This window comes from Salvia splendens, unplaced genomic scaffold (assembly GCF_004379255.2).
Source record: "Salvia splendens isolate huo1 unplaced genomic scaffold, SspV2 ctg1072, whole genome shotgun sequence".
Lineage (NCBI taxonomy): Eukaryota > Viridiplantae > Streptophyta > Magnoliopsida > Lamiales > Lamiaceae > Salvia > Salvia splendens.
In genome coordinates, this window is record NW_024598617.1 from 1 (window position 1) to 16049 (window position 16049).

At 41.1% G+C, this 16049-nt stretch overlaps 1 protein-coding gene and 1 pseudogene across 1 annotated transcript; both read left to right on the plus strand.

The window, feature by feature from the left end:
• Positions 1-4229: 4229 nt before the first annotated feature.
• On the plus strand, positions 4230-7451 carry LOC121788548 (annotated as a pseudogene).
• Positions 7452-7792: 341 nt separating this feature from the next.
• Positions 7793-10125, plus strand: LOC121788547 (probable inactive receptor kinase At2g26730). Its single transcript, XM_042187197.1, has 2 exons — positions 7793-9428; positions 9518-10125. The coding sequence occupies exons 1-2, from the start codon at positions 8072-8074 to the stop codon at positions 10123-10125; spliced, it is 1965 nt and encodes a 654-aa protein (XP_042043131.1). The 5' UTR covers positions 7793-8071.
• The last annotated feature ends 5924 nt before the right edge of the window (positions 10126-16049 follow it).

Sequence of the window (16049 nt, forward strand, 5' to 3'; positions counted from 1 at the left end):
GTTGACTTAGTAACTCTAGAGACACCAAAGGTAAGGCGAATCAATTGGATAAGAGCTTGGAATTGTGCATCGGATCCTTGAGTTCTACATTTTCTCCATATTATCTCTCATATCATTATCGCACCGCCTTTTCTAGTCCTTAATTGATACTTGCTTATTATATGCTTTTATTAGTTGTTAGAACAAACAAAACTGCACTTGATTGTCTAGATAGTAGTTGATCTTTGTTCGTGGTAGTTAAGCTGATACAAAATTGTCTCTGTGGGATACGATACTCTTGCTTACTGATTGCTACACTAGCCTCCCGTACACTTGCGGGTACTACTTGTGTTAAAATAAGTTGAGTCACCTTTTTAGATTATTTTTTAATTGGGTACGTTCGAAATAAGACTATCTCCATCCGTGACACTCACCCAACTCAACCACAATCAACTTTTTAATAAAATATTCATTTCTCTATCCTCCACATACACAACTCTCCTCCAATTCAACCTCCATCAACTTTTTTACTTCCATCAGTGACCCCCAACCCAACCCAATTAAATATTTTATTTTTCATATATTTTTATTAATATTTTAATTTATAGTTAATTTAGATATATTAAATAATGTCTAAAAATTATAATAAAAAATATATGATTCAAATTTAAAAACAGAAAATATTAGATATTCAAATAATTAAAGCACAATATATATAAATTACACACATTAAAAAATACAAAGCGATAATAGAAATAAACAAACCAAAATACAAATGAAGAGTTAAAAAAAGCTAGCTTAAACAAGATAAACATTAAATTTCAGAAGAGGGGCTTACATGAATGTTTGGAAGAATAATTCACATGAGTTTTGAAATGATATATAAAGACAAAATAATAATAATATTAATTAAATTAATAATAACTAAAATAAATTAATTCAAATGGCTTTTTTTGGAAGAACATTTCACAATGAGTATTGGAAGGATATATGGATAAATATAATAATAATTGAATAAAACAAATTCATAACTAAAAGTAATAAAAAAATAAAAAATTAATTTAGTGTAAAATGTTCAAGATTAAAAATGTAAATCTATATATGGATAAATATATTTCTTATTGCAATAAAAATATAAGTACAAATTTATACAATAACCAAATTTGTACAACTAGTAATAAAATAAATCAATAAATAAAAGTAAAAGTATTTCATATATTGACATAGATTGTGCCATGTGTACATGACCCACTTTTTGCTTGGGCCAGCAGGTTGACAATGAAAGAGGAGGTTGGTTTGGTTAATATAATTTAGAATTATTTTTATTATTTTATTTTTTTTGTCCTATATGGGTGCCCCTCTCCTCCATTGGAGGTGGGGTGGTAACTATTATTGGTGTGGGGTTGGGTCGGGTGGGGTGGGGTGGGGGTGTTAATTAATAACCTTGTGTATATTAATTTTGTGCGTAGCTTCACTTTTTAATATTCAACTAGTCGTATTCTTATTAATAAAAAATGGCTTATTGGCATAGACCAAAAAAAAAAGAAAAGAGAATGGCTTAAAACACGCAACATAGTTGATGCCAATAAAAATAAATAAAAGCAAAGTCCAATTATTGTTACCACGAAACCACGCTTCTTCAATTCATGAGGTCCGAATTATATGCTTCATGGATTCAAATTCATATTTATTTAGGCTGAAGTTTAATAAATTTTTGTTTCTATAAACAATTTAGACGAGAAAAGGACAAAAACAGTGTAGCAAGGAGTAATTAGATAGTAAAGTAAAATGACCTGAAAATGACAGCGAGCAGGAAAGTGAAGGCCGGAGCGAGGTTGCTCATGGCGGAAGCCAGCGTGGGAGAGCCGTAATTGATGCCGGTATACCCCATTATCTGCGATGCATACCTTCCACAAATAACACGCAAAATCAATCAATTGAAATTAACAACAATCGAGGGAGGGCGACTCACCCCACGGCTCCGAGCAGGAACATCTTCAGCAGTATCGACGAATTCAGCGACGGCAGCAATCGCGATCTCAAATCAAAACAGAGAATCAATTAATTAACAAATAAATTAATTAAAAGGCGGGGGAGATTGATCGAGATAAATAAAGCATTAAAAGGAGGGGCAGATCGACGCACCGGCGGCGGAGAAGAAGAGGGAGGGGGAGGGGAGAGGGCGGCGACGGCGTAGGCGTAGACGAGGAAGACGTGGCGGCTGCAATGCCGGCGCGGCGAACTTGAAGAGCGTGTTGAGACCGACGTTGAGGCACTCCATCGACACCATGGCGCCGAAGGGAGCGCTTCGCGGTAGCAGTAGCTGCTCCGCGCCTGCCGCCATCTTTTTTTTTTTGTTCGCCTGAGCGTGTTGCCGGCGCACGCAATGTTTTTTTTTGGGGCAATTTTATTTTCCGTTTCAGTCGATGTTGCACTTGATATTATAGACTTATAGGGTAGTGCTGTAGTGGAGTGTGGAGTCAGGAGTGCTTTCTCAACTTGGAGGGGCCTACATTGGGGACCTTCAAAAGCGACCCGCGCAAGAGCATCCACAATCGTGCTGTTGCCAACGAGCATGGTTGTGGACCCGGCTCCAATTTTTCTGCGTGCTCTTAGAGCATCCACAATAGCTTTCACCCAGTCATAGCCCAGCCACAAACTCCTCCTGCCACATCATCAGCACTAAAAATCCTCATGCCACATCATCAGGACCAGCAAATATCTTGCCAACGGCATCACCATGGTTGTGAACCCGTTGCCGACTACCGGCTATGGATCTGGCATGCGTACTTCGGGGTCCCCGGCTCGAACAACGACATAAACGTGCTCCACCAATCCGACTTCTTCGCCGAAGTTTTGGATGGTAAAGCGCTGGCCATCAACTTCACCACTAACAACCGGCGCTATAAAATGGGGTACTATCTTGCCGACGGCAACTACCCGAAGTGGCCAACCTTCGTGAAGACGTGCACTTGGCCTGTGAACGCAAAGCAGACGCTTTTTGCTCAGAAGCAGGAGGCTGCTCGGAAGGATGTGGAGCGGGAGTTCGGGGTTCTCCAAGCTCGTTTCAACATTATCAAAGCCCGGCTCGTACGTGGTTCATGGAGAGCATGGTCGACATCATGTAAACGTGCATAATCTTGCACAACATGATTGTCCAAGACGAAGGACCCGAGGCGGGAAATTGGTTCGACCCTGAAGCCTCCGGAAGCTCAACCGCCAGTAGTCCGCCTCGAAGTGGAATGCATCCGTCTATACAAGAACGTTTGTCTATTCAGGCAATGACACGTGACTCTTCCGCCCACGCCCAACTCTAAGATGATCTAATGGAACACATTTGGGCAAATTTGGCGGATGACATTAAATTATATATTTTTAATTTTTTTAGGATTTTTAATTATGTTTTTTTTTTATTTTTTACGAATTTTATGTTGTAATGTTATTTTATTTTTAATGAAGTGTGTTTTTTATTATGAATTTGTTGGAAAAAAATAATAAAAAATGAAATTGAATGAATAGTAATTTAAGGGACGGTTAAGAGATAGAGAGTTACAGGTTCCGTCCCTTAATTAAGAGATGAAGTAAAAAAATACAGTGTGACCATGAATAATAATTTAAGAGACGGTTAAGGGATGATTTAGTGACAACGTCGTGGATGAACTTAATTTTATTACTCACATAGTTATTTAGTAGCTGTTGAGTCTTGTTATTATGTTGATTTTTTATACTTGGGTGATAACTGATAAATTATCATTGCGTCAAACAGACAACACGCAAGTATATTGGCCTTGCATTTCAGTAGTGTTTTTAGCCAGTTTCTTATTGATTGGGTTACCGATTGATCGAGACTTTTTTCATAATACTTATAAAATTTTTACATATGGAATTATGTGGTATTTTTTCATCTAACATTTTCGATAAGAATACACATAATATGTTTTTCAATATTTATTGTCTTCACCAATTATAAAAACACTGTGTAATTTCTCCTCGACTTTGGAGTCGTTACCACCATTTTTAGTGGCAATTTTTGAATAGCACCATTTATAAATACAAACAATATATATACAATTACTTACACTTTTAAATTAACAATATAATCAATTTTCTTGTAATTCTTTGTAGATAAGTTGTCCAGATTCATTTGAAAGGTGGTGTATTAATTTTGATAAGAAATATTTTGTCAAACACATACACCCAATTCAGTGTATTGTGTTTATCTAGTATTTTTTAAGAAATCTTTCTGCAACAATGAGGCAAAAATAGAATCGCGCGTTCAAGATTTGGTGGAGAAGAGCCAAAATCGGCAGCCATCAATTTACCACAGAATTAAAAGAATGCATTTTTCGAATGTCAAGCTTTTTGCAATTTAAAGGAAAGCCATATTATCTCTTCACCGACTCAGCACGTGAACCTGAATGCCTAAATCTTATGAAACATCGATTTTTTATAGTGGTTGTGCAATGTCGACATATGCCCTTCATATCTCATCATCACATTCATAGCTTCTTCAACACACCTAACATATTGCAGGCCTTAACATTTAATCTGACTGGCGTTCTTGATCTACTCCTCGATCCTATTGTTCTCTCTCTTCTCCTGGGTTAGTTTTGAGTGTTCATTTCTGCTAATTAATGCTTGGAAATGCGATGATTTAGGATTGCGGGATTCTTCATTTTTGGATATTGGAGTGTGATTGGATGCTTTTGATGTTGTTTGGATTCAATGGCGATTTTGGCTCTTGTGATTTTGCAGTTTTCCCTCTTTTCCGATGATTGGTTAAATAAATTCCGTGCTGTTGTTTTTGCTATGTGATTGAAGATTTGGGCAAGTTAGAGAATTCAGATATTAACTTAATCAGCTTTAACTGCAAAAAAATTGAAAAAAGTGTTCCCTTTATTGAATTTGTTAGTTGCACTTGATAAAGCTTATGAGAATTGTATTAGTATGAACTTAATTGCTGCATTGGAATCATTGAATAGGTGAATGAGTATAGGTGCCATTGAGTTTCTGGAAAACAAAGCCAGGAACATAGTTGAAATGGAAACCTTACAATCTAAAACTCATAAAACGTCGTTGTTCTAGTGCTAGAGATTGAGGTGTTTGAGTGTTTTGGGAGTTTTGGTACTCCATCAATCCCTAGTCTATGCCAGAAAGGCTGTTGATATGCTTCGTTCGGCGCTATTGATATCCTTCGTTTAGTGTTGAATCCTTATTACTTAAAAGGGTGTGAATCATCTCTCGAAATGTCATAAGTTCAGTATTGAATCCATATTACTTAAACGGTGTGAATCAGTGTTCGTTATTGCAAATGCAAGGTGGAGATTCCACCAAACTGCAGATGTCTCGAGGTCTTTCTTCTCACAATACGAATTTAAGTAGCATTATCTAGTCTCATCCTTACCTCCTGCCAAATGGTCTTCGAAATAAGTTGGGAGTTTAGTTTTTATGTAGTAATAGTTGTCTATATATATCTTGTTTCTCAAACCTGCAATTCAGGGTTTTGTTTCTAGAAAATTCTTCTAGCTATTAGCATGCTTGTGATGATTCCATTCTTTTTTCACTCTTTACAATTCTTTCTTTAAGTTGTACTCCACTAAATAACTTTAGATCTGTTTTCACTTTTTCCTTGTTTTGCAGTCGAAGGATAGCTTTTCACAAAATGTCTTCTCCCAGCAAAAGGCGTGATATGGATGTCATGAAATTGTAAGTGGTTTTTGGATAGTTACTCTACCTCTAACAACTATCTCTAGAGTTATCCAGTTCATGTTTGCCATTCTGATTGACCAACGATAGTTAATATTTCCCTCTTCATGTTGCATTCATCGGAGATATCTCCATTCTTAATACGGAACTCCGGATTCTTTTACCTAACCTAATGTTTTTGTTGTAGAATGATGAGTGACTACACTGTGGAGCCCATAAATGATGGCATCAACGAGTTCAATGTGGAATTTCATGGCCCAAAAGAAAGTAATGCCACCCTACTTTAGCATGCGATCGCTTCCGTTTGATATGACTTCATTTTCTACACTTGACTTCTCTTAATATCATGTTGGTGATGCTGTTTAATTATGTGTCACTTTCATTTTCTCATTTCTATCCTTATGAACAACCTAATTGACAATATCACAACTAGATTAAATTTTTATTCACAATTGGTTGTTGCTTTATACTTCTGAGTGCATAAATTTTATTCTGTTTGGCCTTCTGGAAAGTCATTAGTTCACGTAGATGCTTTTGGTACATAAATCATTGACTGATGATGGATCATTTTGGAGTTCCGATAAAATTGATCACAAGTTTGAGGAGGGTGGTCCTGCGATTGTAGGTCCATACGAAGGTGGAGTTTGGAAAGTTCGCGTGGAACTTCCCGATGCTTATCCTTACAAATCACCTTCGATTGGGTTCGTCAACAAAATCTTCCACCCCAATGTTGACGAGCTGTAAGTTCCCATGCGTTTTTCGTTGCAGCTGTTTCAAAGGAATATAAGCCTCTTCCTGCTAACTTTCAATCACGGAACTGCCTTTTGATGCATGTGAACAATTCGGATGTGGATACGCAGAAAGTTACTTAGTAGTTCTGTTATTATATACACGAACTTTGGCACTTGGAGAGTATACCTGAAATCCATTTATCATGGAGTATCATTTAATTTTATGACCCTTTAGCAGCTTTTTCATGTATGTTATCATGTTTATCTGTGCAAATGTTTGGATGATAGGTCAGGTTCGGTATGCTTGGATGTCATCAACCAGTCGTGGAGTCCAATGTATGGTAAGCTCAAATCAGTTGATTATAGATCCCGACATTTGCAAATTCGGGATCCCTCACTTTAAAATCCCAGCTCCATTGCTGTTTCACGACTATAGTTGGTATCGAATTATGTCACGAGACCGACATTGCATTGGCTTAACAAAATGTATATATCCTTATGCAGATCTGTTGAATGTGTTCGAGGTTTTCCTCCCCAGCTTCTTCTCTATCCTAACCCTTCGGACCCACTCAACGGTGATGCCGCATCTCTGATGATGAAAGACAAAGAGCAATACGACCAAAAAGTCAAGGGTACTACGTCCTCTCATTCTGTCTCGAAAAGAGAAACTAGAAAAAGGCCAATGCCCGTAAATGGTGAGTTGCTATTGGTATCTCACGATCTTTTTTCTCGCTTGATCCAGAGTATTGTGACCGGTATGCAAAGAAGAATCATGCCGATAATAGCACGAGTGATAGTGATGAGGAAGTGAGCGACAACGAGGCCTACAGTGACGGGCGGAGTGAAAGCGAGGACGAAGTGGCGGGGCATGCGGATCCTTAGGTGGCAAAACCAGTGATCCATTGCTTTGTTATAATTAACTGTATCATGAATGGTTACTATAGTGTGCAGGTGGGGTGGTATGAATATCCATTTGAGTTCCAAATTTCTAGTTTTATTACTCAACTTGGATGTAATGCTTGCACAATCAGACTTACTACTACTGTCTGATGTTGGGCTGTATCTATCTATGTTTTATTTACGGCGTATATTAGTGTGACAGATTTGGACATTTGCAGGTGGAAAGATGCCCTTTTCCGGAATTACATTTGTCACATGATTGTCCTTGATTAATATGATTAATTGAAAAAACAAATACTAATTGCATGCATCATGCACCCCTTCGGTTTGGCTTGAAACTAATCTGGCGTAACTGTCCTTGATCGGTTAAATAAACAAAATCACCTCTGTTGAAAACGTAAAGCGGCGATTCTTGAACTGACCGAGTATAGTTTCACCATTGAAATCGTAAATAGACTATTCTTGAACCCCAATAAACTATATATATCACCTCTATCAATCCAATCACCACGAATGACAAATCCTATTTGAGAATGAATCAAACCAAATAATTAACCAACAATTCGGTCCCAAACCAATAAACTCAAACACGACAAATCGAACCGAACCAGCTATATTTGTTCAACTACGATGATCACTAAATGAATGAGGCTGAAAACGTCGTTATCGTAGTACCCATTTGAGAAATCAAGAATCAACACTAACTGAACCAAGCATCTCTCGCCGGCACCTTAATTAATTCCAACACGATCTGCATGGACTCTTCTTCCCCAGACTTCATCAAAGTCTCTTGGCAATCTCCGCAATGCTACTCATATCATCTTCTCTCTCCATCTTCATCACTTTCACACACCATGAAGCATTTCCCAATCGCAGTTACGCTTCTTCTTATTCTTCTATTGCAGCTAGCGAAATCAGAGGAGAATCTGGTGAGAGATTCCCTCCTCGATTTCTTCTCCAAACTCTCCGGCAACAACAACAACAACACCACCATTTCCGGCTGGAACTCCACCTCCGACCCCTGCACCGCCAAATGGCGCGGCGTCACGTGCGATAAACACCTCCTCCACGTGCAGAAAATCGACCTCGCCGCCCTCGCCCTCTCCGGCGTCTTCGACCCCGGAACCCTCTGCCTCTCCCTCTCCCTCTCCCGCTCCCTCTCCATCATCAACGTCGCCGGAAATTCCCTCCGCTCTTCGCTCAATTTTCCCGCCATCTCCAACTGCTCCGCCCTCGCCCACTTAGATATATCGTCCAACAACATTTCCGCACCCTTGCCTGATCTCTCACGCATGAGCACCCTCACCGCGTTCCTAGCCCAACAAAACAACTTCCACGGCGAGATACCAGACCTCGATTTCACGCGTTTCCGCGTCTTCAACGTGTCCCACAACCGCCTCTCCGGTCTCATCCCGGTCGGGGCGCGTGGCCTGCCGCCGGGAAGCTTTTTAGACAATCCAGAGCTCTGCGGCCCTCCGCTGACTGATAATTGCTCTTCAGTTGCCGCCGCTGAGTCAGCTCCCAGCGCGCCTCCGCCTTCTCCTCCGCCTCCGCCTCCGCCACACGTCAAAAAGGAAGGTCTCACGAATAAACAGATCCTGATGTACATGGGATACGTGGCGATCGCCTTCGTCGCGGTGCTTCTCGTCCTCATATGGCTCAGGAAGAAGGCGAAAAAGTCGAAGCGAGGCGAAGGTGCTGGTGTGGAAAGCGTGATCAAGCCGGCGGTGGAGGTGAAGGAGGGGAAAAATGAGTATTTGAGCGCGGAGAGCGGTCAGATGTCGGCCTCGGCCTCGTTGATGATGGTGGCGAGCGGGGAGGGGAACGGGATGAGGTTCGACGAGCTGCTCAAGGCGCCCGCGGAGCTTCTGGGGAGAGGGAGCCATGGGAGTGTTTACAAGGTTGTGTGTGAGGATCATGGGATGGTTCTTGCAGTGAAGAGGATTAAGGATTGGCAGATTTCAAGTGGGGAGTTTAGGCAGAGGATGAAGAGGCTTAATCAGGTGAAACACACCCATGTTATGCCTGCTGTTGCCTATTATAGTTCTGGACAGGAGAAGCTCATTGTGTATGAGTTTCAGCAGAATGGAAATCTCTTCAAACACATTCATGGTAGGAAGCTTCTCCCTTCTTAGTTTCTTGATTGGAATTATAGTAACTGTTTTTGTTTAATATGATCACGATTTGTTTGAAAATGATAGGAACCAGCAGTAACAGACAGCCGCTGGACTGGACCAGCAGGCTGTCTATTGCTGCTACGATAGCTGACGCGTTAGCGTACATGCACGACGAGCTGCAGTACGATCGGATTCCTCACGGAAACCTTAAATCATCCAACATTCTGTTGAACAAGAATATGGAGCCCAGCATCAGCGAATATGGGCTGATGCTGGACCAGGGCCAGGACCAGAAGGGCGGCATTCTTGCGAATGGCGCCCTTCAGGAGGCTCAGGAGGACTACAAGGCTATTTTCAAAGTAGACAGTTACGCGTTTGGGGTGGTTCTGCTCGAGCTCCTCACTGGGAGGATGGTTCTCACCGAGGGCTTGGACCTGGCGACCTGGGTGGTGGCCGTGGTCAGGGAGGAGTGGACGGTGGAAGTGTTCGATAAGGACTTGATGCAGGAATGCATCAACGAGGAGAGGATGGTGCGTTTGCTTAGGATTGCCATCAAGTGCGTGGCTAAACCCCCTGAGGCGCGACCGAGTATGAGACAGGTGGCTCTCGCGATTGGCGCCATGAGGGAGGAGGACGAGAGGTCTTTGGACGTCTCAGACCTCTCCGTGACTAGATCTTTTGCTGGTCTATAGTTTCATCACAACATAAAGATGGTAGTAGACAAATTTATAATGTGGAATCATTTGTTAATGTTTGCTTGTTCTTAGATCAAGTTAGTATCGTGATTTAATCTAATAAAGTATTGGAAAAGTCTTGGTTTTTTAATTGTAAGCTCCTCAATTTGATGCAAAAACATTATCGTCTTTTTGAGTTTTTATTTGGATTGCATTTTACAAGATTAAGGAATTATTTGGCTAGAAAACATAAGTTTTAAGTTTGTTGTTGGAAATAAACTTGTCATTACATTGGGAAAATATTACTAATAGGCAATAATGGTTATATGTGGCTTAAAATAACCTAAATCTAGTGGAATTGTCTTTTTCTTTTCAGACTGAAGTTGTTTTTGGAAATAATTATCCAGGCTCAACTTTTCTGTATATAAGTGGAATTATAGTTTATTGGTTATTATTTCACCATCATTTTAGTTTTGGCATATACTCCACTAGTATACTACTACTATTGTTTTTTTTTTCATTTTTAGCAAAACATTATTCCATAATTAACGAAATATTAGTTGAATGTCACTTTTTATCACCTACTACTAAGCCAACATTGTGAAGAACGAACCTACGGTTGTGATGATCGAAATGCAAATTAATGAAATGACAACATGCAAGGAAGAACACAAGCGAATTACGTGGTTCGGCGTAAGCCTACATCCACGGGCAGAATCTGGTGTGTTTCTTTATTGATCACTCGAGAAATTACAAACATAAGAGCACTCAAAACTCTCAAGAATTTACAAGATGGAAAACCCTCAACTCGCCCGAAAACTTCTTGCTTCGAGAGCTAAAAACGCACAGCTGAAAGATAACACTTCCTCTCTTGAATTCTCTCTCTATCACTTTTGATTTCTGTTGTTGTTGGTTCTGGAATGAATCGCAACTCCCTTAAGAAGTATCGATCAAGAAAACCGCCGAACAGCTTCCTTTGCCGAACAGCTTCCTTTGCCGAACAGCTTCCTTTTGCCGAACAGCTTCCTTTTGCCGAACAGCTTCCTTTGCCGAAAAACGGTTATAACCGTTTCCAACGGCTAGTTCCTGTTTTGGTTCCCAACGGCTATTTCCTGACTTGATTCTTCCACCAGCTCAATCCGATCTTGATGAGCTCAAACACTAACAAATCCTCCACCTTTGAGCAATCTAAGATCCATCACTACCAGTTCCACCTTCCTTCCCATACTTACAAATTTCGGACCACCCCAACCAAATCCAAGCAATGTCGGAACTTGGATCTTGGTAGGGCTTTAGTAAGTGCATCAGCCGCATTGTGCTCGGTGCTGACCTTCTCAATCTTCACCGCACCCTTCTCAACCTCATCTCGAATGAAATGCAGCCTCACGTCTATATGTTTGCTGCGTTCATGATATGTCTGATGTTTCGAGAGACAAATCGCGCTATTGCTGTCGCACTTGATCACAACATTCTCTTGCTTCACCCCAAAATCACCAACTATACCCCTAAGCCAGAAGCTTTCCTTTACTGCCTCAGCAAGAGCTATATACTCTGCCTCCGTCGTCGATAGAGCCACCACGGATTGGAGATTAGACTTCCAGCTCACCGCGGAGCCGAACAAGGTAAATATGTACCCAGATTGTGAGCGCCTATTATCAAGGTTAGCTGCATAATCTGAATCGCAAAACCCAATAATGCTATCCTTATCTCCTTCATTCTCTGATTTGAACATTATTCCCAGATCACTACTCCTTTGAGATACTTGAGAATCCCTTTCAAAGCCAACCAGTGCTCTCTTCCCGGACAGGACATGTATCTGCTCACCACGCTTACCGCATGAGAAATATCAGGCCTTGTGCATATCATCATATACATCACACTCCCAACTATGTTGGAATAAGGTATCTGGCTCATCTCTCTTTCTTCTTGCTGATTTCTGGGACATTGTGATTTGGACAGCTTAGTCTGTTGTGATAGTGGAACTGAGGTTGCTCTACTCTTGTCAATCTGATATTTGTGCAGTACTTTCTGAATGTAGCCTTCTTGGACAACCACAACACCCTCTTATCTGCATTTCTGAATATATCCATTCCCAAAATCTTGCTAGCACTCCCCAGATCCTTGATTTCAAATCCCTTTTTCAATAAGGCTTTCACCCTATCTAGCTCCTGTCTATCTGGTCCAGCAAGCAAGATGTCGTCTACATATAATAGCAAATACACAGCAGGTCCCTCAGACTTTGATTTGAAGTAGACACAACTATCATATCTGGAATTTTATAAATCCCATACTCTGCATATGTTCATCAAACTTGATATGCCATTGTCTACTTGCTTGCTTCAAACCGTATAGACTTTTCTTTAGTAGACAAACCTTATCTTCACTCCCATGTATCACAAATCCCTCTGGCTGATTCATGTATATAGTTTCCTCAAGCTCTCCATGAAGAAAGGCTGTCTTCACATCAAGTTGGTCCAAAAACCAACTTCTTTGAGCAACTATAGCTAGCAAAATTCTGATTGAGGCATGCTTTACCACTGGAGAAAATACTTCATTATAGTCTATTCCCTCCTCTTGTGTGAACCCCCGAGCTACAAGCCTAGCCTTGAACCTAATCTTGTTCCCAACCTCCAACTTTTTCTTGTATATCCACTTACAACTCACTGGTTTTTGTGTGGAAGGTCTCTTCACAAGCACCCATGTCTTGTTCTTGATCAGGGACTGTATTTCATCTATCATAGCCTCCATCCACTGCTTGCTCTCCTTAGAACTCATAGCTTCCTTGAAGCTTGAAGGCTCTGCATACTCTATGTTTTCTGCAACACATAGTGCATATAGCAAGTATTCTTCTTCACTGTATCTTGTAGATGGTTTAGGGATTCTTCTGACCCTATCTCTGGCTAGAACATAGTCACCCAATCCTGCTGCTCTTCTTCAGGGTTCAAGACATCAGCATCTGCTTCTTCTTGTTCACTATGATTTCCCATCTGCTGTTCAGGCTCAGCAATTCTATCTGCTCCAGAAACCTCCACCTGAACTGATTCCTCAGCCTCCTCAGGTTCTGGAACACCCATCTCCACCATCCTCTCAGGCTCTGGTTCTTTCTCAGAATGAGATGGCCTCTGGCTCTCTTGAGCCTTTTCCAGAAATGGCATCCTACTTTCTTCAAATTGCACATCTCTAGAGATAATAACTTTCTGATTTCCTGGCTCTATGCACCACAGTCTGTAGCCCTTCACTCCCTTTGGTATCCAATCATCACACATCTCAAGGCCCTTGGCTCCAACTTACTTTGCCTGATGTGTGCATAAGCCATACAACCAAAAATCTTCATATTCGAATAATCCATGGCCTTTCCATACCATCTCTGATCAGGAGTGTCAAAAGCTATAGCTGAAGAAGGACTTCTATTGATGAGAACTGCTGCCATACTCACAGCCTCACCCCAGAATCTCTTAGCCATTCCAGAGCCAAAGAGCATACATCTAACTCGCTCTAGGATGGTTCTATTCATGCGCTCAGCAACTCCATTCTGTTGGGGATTAGATGGAGATGTCCTATGCCTCTTCATACCTTTCTGCTTGCAGAAAGAATCAAACTCCCCACTCAGAAATTCCAGCCCATTATCAGTTCTTAAACACTTCAAAGAACACCCTTTCTCCACCTCCACTTCCCTACACCACTCCTTGAATTTCATGAATGTCTCTGACTTTTCCTTCAAGATAAACACCCATAATTTTCTAGAAAAATCATCAATAATGGATAGAAAGTATCTACCTCCACCCAATGAAGCTGGTGTAGCTGGGCCCCACAAGTCACTGTGGGCATAGTCTAGTGGTGACTTTGAGCTGTGAATTCCTCTTCCATAGGGCAGTTTCTTACTCTTTCCGAGCACACATTGCTCACACAAACCCAACTGCTCATTGGGATTTTCCAGCTTAATCAGCTCCTTCTTGGCCAATTCTTTAATTCCAGTTTCTCCCAAGTGTCCGAGTCTGAGATGCCACATTCTTAAGTCTAATACCTGCACCAGATTCACAGATCCAGTAACCACACTTGCCTTTAGATAGTATAGGCTTCTCTTTCTCTCAGCCATCATAACAACATCACCATTCTTGACGATGTTCATAATCCCATCAGATAATATGCAATTATATCCTGCTGCATCCAACACTCCAATAGAGATCAAATTCCTCTTAATCTCTGGAATAAACCTCACACCAGTGAGTAACCTGATGGAGCCATCATGAAGTCTAAGCCTGATGGACCCAACTCCTCTGATTCTGCATATCTGGTCATTTCCTAACAAAACTGATCCAGCTGCATTCTTGATTTCCTCAAAATGACTTCTAGTTGGACACATGTGGAAGCTACATCCAGAATCCATGATCCATGGAAGTTCTTCCATGTCCTCAGTCACACACAGAGCCTCCGGGACCACCAACTCTTCTGCAATATCAGCATTGTTCTTGCCATTCTCTTCCTCGGCCTGCTTCTTCTTCCAAACCCAACAATTCTTCTTTATGTGGCCTGGTTTCTTGCAGTGATGGCATGATCTGGTCTCTTTCCAGTCAGCTGTCTTGTTTTTTCCATGGCTTCTTCTGTGACTTTCTTTTCACATTCTTCTTGTGATCAGCAACACTCAGACTCTCAGACACCATTTCAGTGGACTTTGGATTAGATTTCTGGATTTCCTTGAGCTTTAGAGCAGAGTACACCTCTTCATATCCAATCTTGGACTCTCTACCAAGAAGTATAGCATCCTTGAAATGCTCATAACTTGGTGGCAAGGAATTCAACAACATCAGAGCCTTGTCCTCATCTTTAATCTCTTCATCAATGTTCTCAAGATCATCGATGCATTCCCAAATTCTTCGAGCTGTTCCAACACACCTTTTCCATCAGCAATCTTGAAAGTGAGAAGTTTCTGCTTCAGGTGCAGCCGATTTGCCAAGGATTTGGCCATGTATAATGACTCCAACTTGGACCAAACTCCAGCCGCTGTCTCCTCCTTTGAAACTTCTCTGAGGACTCTGTCATTGAGGTTGAGTATCAAGGTACTATATGCCTTGTACTCTCTGTCTTGAGCCTTTGCCTTCTCCTTTTCATCAGGCTCGGGCTTCTCCTCCTCATTACTGCCTCCACCATTTAGGGTTTCCCATAAACCCTGTTGCATCAAGATTGCTTTCATCTTCAGCCTCCATAGGCCAAAATCATTTCGGCCTGTGAACTTTTCAACATCAAACCTTGCTGCAGCCATTATTCAAACAGGTTGAGCGCCTTCTTGAGGAAAAAAACAAAGAAAGAACTCCCAAAACTTTATGCCTTCTCGATCAATTCAGTGGACGAATTTCCCACAGACGGCGCCACGTTGTGAAGAACGAACCTACGGTTGTGATGATCGAAATGCAAATTAATGAAATGACAACATGCAAGGAAGAACACAAGCGAATTACGTGGTTCGGCGTAAGCCTACATCCACGGGCAGAATCTGGTGTGTTTCTTTATTGATCACTCGAGAAATTACAAACATAAGAGCACTCAAAACTCTCAAGAATTTACAAGATGGAAAACCCTCAACTCGCCCGAAAACTTCTTGCTTCGAGAGCTAAAAACGCACAGCTGAAAGATAACACTTCCTCTCTTGAATTCTCTCTCTATCACTTTTGATTTCTGTTGTTGTTAGTTCTGGAATGAATCGCAACTCCCTTAAGAAGTATCGATCAAGAAAACCGCCGAACAGCTTCCTTTGCCGAACAGCTTCCTTTGCCGAACAGCTTCCTTTGCCGAACAGCTTCCTTTTGCCGAACAGCTTCCTTTGCCGAAAAAACGGTATTAACGTTTCCAAACGGCTAGTTCCTGTTTTGGTTCCAACGGCTATTTCCTGACTTGATTCTTCCACCAGCTCAATCCGATCTTGATGAGCTCAAACACTAACAAAC

Excerpts from the sequence above, each read along its gene's own strand:
- LOC121788547 (XM_042187197.1), top strand. The coding sequence starts at position 8,072 with ATGGACTCTTCTTCCCCAGACTTCATCAAAGTCTCTTGGCAATCTCCG. Across the intron at positions 9,429-9,517 it reads TCTCTTCAAACACATTCATG|GAACCAGCAGTAACAGACAG; the intron begins GTAGGAAGCTTC and ends TGAAAATGATAG.